Source organism: Eurypyga helias, unplaced genomic scaffold (assembly GCF_000690775.1).
Source record: "Eurypyga helias isolate BGI_N326 unplaced genomic scaffold, ASM69077v1 scaffold42085, whole genome shotgun sequence".
Classification (NCBI taxonomy): Eukaryota; Metazoa; Chordata; class Aves; order Eurypygiformes; family Eurypygidae; genus Eurypyga; species Eurypyga helias.
In genome coordinates, this window is record NW_010254185.1 from 16,949 (window position 1) to 25,724 (window position 8,776).

At 49.9% G+C, this 8,776-nt stretch overlaps 1 protein-coding gene across 1 annotated transcript in view; it reads right to left on the reverse strand.

Annotated features, from left to right (window-relative positions):
• Positions 1–8,252, reverse strand: part of RGS9 (regulator of G-protein signaling 9) — a gene marked incomplete at its 5' end in the record, with an annotated part of 22,117 nt that extends 13,865 nt beyond the window's left edge. The window contains 8 exons of the mRNA XM_010152911.1: positions 706–768; positions 1,167–1,248; positions 2,973–3,049; positions 3,446–3,504; positions 4,528–4,579; positions 5,225–5,331; positions 5,499–5,549; positions 8,156–8,252. Coding sequence (XP_010151213.1) covers positions 706–768; positions 1,167–1,248; positions 2,973–3,049; positions 3,446–3,504; positions 4,528–4,579; positions 5,225–5,331; positions 5,499–5,549; positions 8,156–8,252 — 588 coding nt within the window. The remainder of the gene's footprint in view (positions 1–705; positions 769–1,166; positions 1,249–2,972; positions 3,050–3,445; positions 3,505–4,527; positions 4,580–5,224; positions 5,332–5,498; positions 5,550–8,155) is intronic.
• Between the last annotated feature and the right edge of the window lie 524 nt (positions 8,253–8,776).

Sequence of the window (8,776 nt, forward strand, 5' to 3'; positions counted from 1 at the left end):
GCCAGGCTGGATGAGGCTTGGAGCACCCTGGGCTATGGAAGGTGTCCCTGCCCATGGCAGGGGGTGGGATTGGGTGGGCATTAAGGTCCCTCCCAAGCCAAGCCATTCTGTGATTCTATGACTGAACCAGTCCCACCCAGTTACAGCCTCCATAGTCGTCCGTTCCTTTATGGTCTAACTATAAGACATGCGTTCTTCCGCAACATATTGTGGGTCCTGTCCACACAGCAACTCCTCCATCTTCTTAGCACACATTACGCTTTTGGAGGTACTTTATGCTTTTTTGGAGGTTTTTAAACCTGGATCATTCCTCTGATCCTTTACATCCCACAGTTCCCCCCTCCACAGTCCATTCACCACTAATAAAAAGGCAGCAACAAGCATCCGGAGGTAGAGGATTCCTTAATTCAGCTTCACCAGCAGAGAAAACACGTCCTGTAGCTAAACACTCACACTAACTGGTGCGGCAAGAAAGCTGACAAAGTATTTTCAAGGCAAAAGATGCTGCCAGAGCCGGTTTTGAGGGCCCCACACCCCAGACAATGAGAGGGCTTCAACTCCTGGCCCGTTTGGCTCACAGGGCTGAGCTGACTTGCTCAGCCTGTGGTGCCCAAAAAACCAGAGTCCCAGGGACATTGTCTGGGTCTTCCCAAACAAATTCAGTAGGTGGGAAAAAACCAAAACCAACTGTCTCACCTGGTTTACCTTATTTTCATTGGGATCCGTTACGCGGTCTAATCCATAATCTAGGACGTCTAGCATGCCGGGCTGTTAGGAACATGAAACATCAAAAGCTTTGTAACTCATTTGTTTCATAGTTTGTGGTTCACATGAACGCAGAGGAGAGCCCCGAGCCCCAGAGGGCTCCACTGCCAGCAGCTCCCAGCCAGCAGTGCCCCAGGGCAGCTCTGCCCCCCAAATCTGGCAACAGTTCCCTGCGAGCAGGGGCGCTACAGCCAGCCCTCCCTGCCTTGCACCTTTGAGAGCAACCAGGGAGAAAGGTGTGGGCTTGGGGCAGGCCTGGGCTGACCCAAGGAGAAGGGACAGGGTGCACGACAAAGAGGCTGTGCCCACTCCATGCCCTTAGCCTGCAGGACTTTGTCCCAGGAGGCTGCAGGGAGGGCACCCCCGAGGCACTAAAGCCACTTGCTGACACCTCTACTTACAGGAGTTCGGTTCACGAGCCAGTAGGCTCTCTCCTGGCAGTCCAGGGCGTATCTGTCCGCCTTCTTCCGCTCCTTCCCTGCCCTGCAAAGCCAAGAACAGGGGAATTCATTAATTTTGTTCTAAAACCAGTGGGATGAGAAAAGAGACCTTCAGTCTCCCCTGCCCCAGGGATCCCAGCCTGACTGTGTGATGCTCTGATGCAGCCCCCTGACCACACCTTACCCCCGTTATTAAGGGCTGCAGATCCTACTGTTCACATGGCCACACAGGACTGGAGCTTTTGAGAAATCATCGTCCTGAGCTCAGCTGGGAGCAGACACATCCTCTTCTGATTAAACAGACAGCCCTTCGGTAGTTTTACACTAACAACCCGCTACTTGTGGTCAGTCCTGCTGCCTCGTGTTTATCCATCTCCGACATCCCCCGGACTGCCACGCAGAGATAAAGCCCGGACACGTCTCGTCCCCGTCTCACAGTAAAGGGGGGCATTTCTCACAGAAACGATTTGGAAACGGGGCCAAGCAGTGTTCCCAGGCACTAAAACCCAAATCACCTCTACTATTAAACAGAAGAAGCACCAGCATGGTTTGGGCTCAGACCAACTAATTTTTTCCCAGACAAGTCCTGCACACAATTTGGGACTTTGCAGGGTAAGGGAGCATTCCCAAAAGGCTGTTTGCATGTGGCCACCCTGCTGTGGTTAATAGGGTGGATGTGGGCTGTCCTGCACCAGTCTGCCCCAGCAGCAGCAGCAAACAGCCTCAGACATGTTTAATCTACTAGTTCAGACACAGTCTCGGTATCTAACTTTAAAACTGCATTTGGCATCCCTTAGCCTGAGTCTGACCTCAATTTACAAGAACAACAGTCTCGTGTTTAATGAGGCAGTTATCTGATGAGCTGTATTCTGACGACTTGGCTGCCATCCCAGCAGACACAGAAACACTGCTGAAGAGCAGATGCAGTGCCTGCCATCCTGGGAGGTAAAAAAAGGTGAAAGGAATCCACACAAGTAGGAAAGGTCCTATCCCCAAAGGAGTAATCCCATCTCATGTTCACTAACTTTCCGGCAAATTTCAAGGATTTAGCTCCTAAAGTCAAGTCATTTTGGCAGGATGCCTGAGGTTGCACTCTGGAGTTTTCCCCAGAAGTGCCTGCTGGGAACACTGATGACTCCTTGATTCTGGCCATTCAATTCAGCTGTGAGACATGTGAGCAGGAACTGAATCCCATCAGTAACAGGTCCCAGGGCCAGCGCCCTGATCCACGAATGCTTGTGGACAATCCTGAGCAAAAAGAAGCTGTCTCTAATGAAGGCTTGCACACGGCAGCAGCAGAGCTCAGCCTCTGCAGGGACTCACATCAGGTGCAAAATCTACACCTCCCCTTTCACGCTTACGCACGTGCAAAAACCACCCGCAGAGGCATGGGTGGGCAGGAAAGGCACCCACCCCCACGTGTGCTCTCGCTCTCACAAACCACACCAATTCCACGGCTTTGGCGGAAAAGTGTCAGGCCGGGAGAGACACGTGGGTGAGGCTTTGCAAGGGGGTGTCCAGGCATTTGAAAATGGCTCCAATCCTTCACTCAAAGTGTGAAGTGAACCAGGTTTCCTTGCTAAATGGAGAAACCCCCAACTGATAGCAAAGGCAGGTTTGTTTTACAAACTTGAGGGTCACTTGAGAGTTATTTCAAAGCTGCAGTTTATGTTTTTAAACTGTAATTTCAGTGTGTACCCAGACAGTGAAGCCCTGCTTCCTCATACCCTCCCCAGTGATGCAACAAGGGAATGCAAGTCAACTCACTTATACTGCTCTTTGGCCTGCATAATAACAAAATCCCACTTGTAGTTTATTTTTTGATTGAGCATGTTGTAATGTTCCTGGAATAAAAATTAAAAAAAAAAAAAAAAGCGCAGTTAGTGTGAAAATTCTGGACAAGGCATTCCCATGCTAGGGTTTTCTTGAATCTCCATAGCTCAACTCAGCCAGGCTGGCAACCAAGCCAAGAAACTTGGATTGTTCTGAACATAATTACATGAATTGCAACAGTTCAACTGCAAGGCGGGCAATTATCCCTGCTAAAACCAGCACTGGCTTCAGAGTATTCTCCTGTACTGGCCACTTTTTCACCTCCAAAATGTCGGCTTTTGACACTGGTGGGGTAACACCACATGCAATTGAAGAGGTGATTTTTTTGCCACACTCCGTTCATCAGCAGAGGGCTAAAGCTACAGCAAACGAGGGGCCTGCATGGACCAAGTGCAACGTCTCCTTACCTTTTCATATTCTTCTAAAATCCCTTTCCTCTTAATGTTCTTCTTTGCTAGGTAAATTGCTGCGGAGGGAGGAGCAAATAAGCAGTCAGTTATATTTAGACAACCAAACGCAAGAATAATTAAAAATTTACCCCTGTGACAAACACAGGAATCTGTTACAGTATCTTCCTGGGCACAAGCTCCAAGCTCATAGAAGAAAAACTAACTCCGTGCTTTCATTTTGCCGCTGATGCTTCGTGAGCCAGTGCCCAGTCTGGGAGCAGCCGCGCGCAATGGGCGGTGCGTGCCTTCTGCCAGCCGTCACCCCTCCTTTGGGAACCCGGGTAGAGCTTCACGGGTCAAAGGACACTCAACCAGATCTTTAAGGTGTTGAGGTTCTTCGGTGTTTGACCTCCAAGTTCTCCAAACACAGGGCAATGTTTCATTACAAGCTCTATTAAAACCATTCCAATCTAAAATGGGATTCTTTTATTTCCCCAGAAGATCTACAGCGTAATGGGAGATAAAAGCCACCAAGGACAATCTTGGAATAAACAAATCAGCCCGCAGGAGCAGACGAAGGCAAAACCCATGAGCAGCCCTATAATAATAAGCATTATAAAGACAACAGAAAAATGATAGGAAAGAGCCATCAGGAGATATTGGGCACCACTGGGCACTATAACAAGAAAGAACTATCTCTAAATGTAGGCCATGATCCAAATCTACAGGAAGACCGTAGGGCTCTGACCTGGGCTCTGACCCAGGAATACATTTAACTGCTCAGGGAAACCTAACCTTGTGTTTAACGTCTTCCCTACCCAGCGGACTATTTCAGATGTGTTCCAGCCGGATGGATCTTAGTGGGACGTCAGAGGAGCTTAAGCACTTTCTCTCATCAAGGCTACCACAAGGCTCTCACATCCAGAGCGTCCCCTCAATTCAGCGTTACTGAGGATTATTCACAAAACAGCATGAAAGAAAATGCCAGAGCTGGTCATGGCATGTGGACACGCAGCACAGGAAGAAGAGCAAACACGGTGCAGGCCTGCGTGCTCAAACACACGGGCTGGCACCACGCCTCCTAAACACGCACAACTTACCGTAATCTGTGTCATCAGCAGGCCAGCTCTGCACGGGCCAAAAATAGGGGGTCTGCGGGAAAAAAACCTTTTGTTAGCGCACAACAGCCTTCAACTCCAAGAGGCGCACAGCACCACCCACACCAGAGGGAGAGGAAACCTCTCCTCTGCCTCTCCATGTCAAACCCATCCCTGCTCTGCAGGTTTACGTGGCCAACCTCTCCTGGCTGCTCAGCATTCCGACGGAGACGCTGGAGCCTAGTTTGGCACCATGCGGGAAGCAGACTCCTCACTCCAAGTACGAATGAGGATACCCCAGTTTCCCATCGCGGTGGAAACAGTCCGACTGTGAACCCTGACAACATCCTGTTACCACTGTGCTTTTTGTATACTCGTTATTCCACCTCCCCAGATCATCCTGTTTTCAACCAGCGGTTCCATTTGCTGCTGGGAGGGAGCACACATTTGGAAGAAAGCACAGCTGGTGTAAACTTGAACGAGGACACTAAACGCAGTCGAAGGAATTATGACAGTTTGCCTGTAAACTGTAATTGGCCTGAGGCTGCTCTGTGGATCCCTTCCTCCTGCCCACTGAACGATGAGCATGGCTACACAGCACGGCCTCATGACTACAGCTCCCGGGGAACCGCCCCAGCTGCCTGTTGCTAAAACCAGTGCTGAACTCCCTCTCAATGGCTTTACACAAGGCACAACTCACTTGAAACCTGTACAGGCTGCCATCTGTCTTAAGGGTGAGATTCTTTGGCTCCTGGAGAGGGTAGATGTATCCATATTTGACAAATAGGTCCCCCAGGTGAAGTGCTTCTGAAAATGGAAAAGGTATACGATTTCATTGCAGGGAAACACTGCACTGGAATTTAAAAGCAAGCTGCTACTCAAGAGAGAATTCATCTAAGAGGTTTTGACGACGGAGACCTCAAAGTTTTACAACTTGAAGGTGAAAAAGCCTCAATTTTTACATTACTACCCACCTTCCTCAGCGATCTGCAAGCGCTGGAGAATCCACTGCAATACATCGTTACCTGTAAAGCAAAGAAAACGTCAGATGCTTGAAACAGGGAGTGTGCCAAAACCCACGGGCCAAAGTGAGACCTCTCCAGTCCTCACCCCCGCCATGCTCTGCGTCCCACCGAGTGCACAGACCCCTTCCTGCACGCATGCTTTCAAACGCGCCACGCAAGAGAAGCAGAGATGAAACGAATTGCCAGTCCCTCGCTGGCTCTGCTGCCATCATCCAGGCTCTCTCCCAGCCCAGCAGGCATCAGCCTCTGCGAGAGGGAGCCCGAGGCAGGCAGGGACCTCAGGACGGCACAGCGCGAGGGTGCAGAAGCACACGTGGCCTGAGCAACGCTTAAACCCTCAGCATTGGCTTAGGAAGGATTTAAGGAGTGCAACAGCTTCCACGGCCAGCGAAGGTGAAGCGCCCTGTTGTGCAAGATTCACTGCAACCCAGGCTCACAGAGCACAGTCCTGTCTCAGCTTTAGTGAGAGACCAGCGACCGGTCCTCTCCAGCCCTTTAAAAGACACAACTTTCAGTGCAGGAGGGATGTCTGAGTCTCAGATCCAAGCTGTCGTGGTCACAGGACATATCAAAGGGAAATAGAATGTCTGCCCTTACAAACACCATCGCTCCCAGTTCTGTGGGTGGGCTGTGGCCAGTCGTACCCATAGTCAGCAGAAACCTCCAGCAGCTTTAACTTCATGTTCAGGGGGCAAATTTCATGAACATCCTTCCAATTAAAGAGGGCAAAAACACACACATTCCCTGACCAATTCCCCCAAGCATCCCCTAGGACTGCAGACTGAGGTGCTGACCTTCCGTGACACTGCAGTGATGACTTAACTTTCTAATAGGGGCTCAGAGCTCTTATCCTACCGCCTGCATCCTGAAATAGATGAAGTTAAAGGATTATCTCATCACTCATTTCCAGACAGCTCTCTGTAAGCATTTTCCCCCTGAAGGTGTGCATTTAGCACGGAGGTTTTTTCTGTTGCGAGCCATTTTACTGACGCTGAATTTAACTACTTAACGTCCTGCATGTGAAGGGCCAAGCTCTTCAGTGGATCTGTGTCCACCACTAACATCTTCACCATTCCCTCACTAAACATGAATTGGTTTATTTTTGCAACACCCAGAAGCCCATCAGCATACAAGCAACATGCACAACACCAAAAATATCGTAGTTTAGAGAGTGACGGCTGCCACGCAAGGAGACGGGAACTCGCTCTCCTGTCAGAAGCTGACTAGATTTTATGACTTATGCAAGAGGGAACTTGTAGCAATTCTGGTTAAGGAAGCAGAATAAAGCAGACAGCACGCAACAAGGGAGACAAGCAGACAGCACGCATCAACAGGCCTCTTCCCACCACATCATCGTGCCATGGCCTTTTAGGAAGTGGTATTTACACTGGCCAGACACCAAGAGAAGTACTTGTTCCCCCTCTCTTAATCTAGGAGGCATGTCATCTTCAGTACCGGGCAATCTTTTCTGCAGTGCTGCCCTCCCCACTCACCAACAGCTAGCGGAGGCAGCCAGCTTCTTTGCAGACACAAAGCACTCCCCCAAACTGGGCTGCGTAACAGCTCTGTAAGCCAGGATGTGGATTGTACTGTGATGCGCGGAGGGTGCTGCTGAAAACAAGCCTCAGACGTCATCCAAGTTCTCCTCACTACATTGACTGTACCCAGGGGCAAGGGACTTTATCTCAGCGCCCCTGCTCCCTCGTTTTTAAAAAAATAAGTTGGAGAAAACAACACGTGGGGCCTACCAGGCTTTGCAAATACAGCGGGGAAAAAATAATCTGTCTCCCGTGTCGCCTGGAGTGAGCTCACTGGTTTCAGTGGGAGTTTTCCTTCTTAATTTCAAAGTCCTGCAGAAAGACCAAAGCAGAAGTAGGAAGCTTTGGTACTGTATGTGTGAATATTTATAGGAGAAGATCCCTCACAAGAGCTTTTGTGGAGGCTTGGAGACCAGGGAAGCAGAGGTACGGAGAGCGCCCTGTGAAAGGAGCAGGCACAGAGGAGGCTGCGATAAGAGCTGCCTGTAATGCCATACGTGACACAGCACAGCTCCCCGTCCATTTCATCTTCAGCCTGCTTGGAGGAGGAAAAACTAGCATTTAGAGGCAGAGAAGCGGGTTGAATATTTTGTTCTTTTCCTGCATACTGAAGAAAAACTATTAGCAGAAAACATTAAAAAGGAGACCCATTGTTTATTGCTCATTTCTGAAGTGCCACCTTTCAGTCTGACTCCAGGCTGCCTATTTTAATAGTATTTCAATCTTTATTTTTATTGGTGATCCAGCCTCACTGGGAAGATGACAGGTCCGGAGGCTGAAGCACCTGCTCATCTCTATGCTTAGAGAAAGCAAGGTCACTTGATTTAAACTCACACAAAAGAGCAATCTTTGTGTCTCTGATTCAGAGCTAGGAGGGAAATGAGACACGAGTGACAGCGAGATAAAGGGAGCAGGTATGTCTCAAAGGATGTACAGGAAGTATTTATTGGGAACACAGGCTCCAGTATGCAGCCAGGCAGTGGCAACCTGGGGGCAGCCATGGGGTCCACACAGCCTTTCCTTGATGAACTTCCTTGGTCAGGTCCCTGTCCCCAGCAAAGCTCTTACCTGCCACAGCGTGTGGGATGTTCGTGATCATCACCCTCTGCGTCTGCGTCTTGATGCCCACATCTGGGTTCTGCATCTCCATCATAAGCGCTTCAATCTGCAAAGCATGGCAGGGAGGGGATGTTTTACGGGAGTAGAGAGGAAGGAGCCCCAGGACCACCACAGCTCCAGGCAGCATCCCAGAGGGGCACACAACGGTGTGCCACAGGAACGGACGTGATGGCCACAATCCCCTCCGGACCTCCCCTTGCCATTGGAGATGCCACCTCCAAACCAGGTCAGCTCTCACAGCGACTCACAGGGTCAGTCCCTACTACAGAGGACACGCAGGATGGAACCACTCCATGACAGCTCAGCTAAAAAAGTGCTTTGAAAAAAGAAATCTCTGCTCCCCATAAGTGTTCTTCGCTGGCTCAGTGGGCTATTTGCTGGGGCAATAAGAAAGAAAAGCAGGGCAGGAAATAAAATCTGTGCTTCTATTGCACAAATAGCCCAGCTGTGCACAGATGTGTAGGTATTGCACCGCGCATAAGAACACAAGCAGTATTTCAGCTGGAGACCAAACAGCAAAGGTTCTGTTTCTGGTCTGCAGATAATCACCAGACAGGGCTTCCGAAGAGC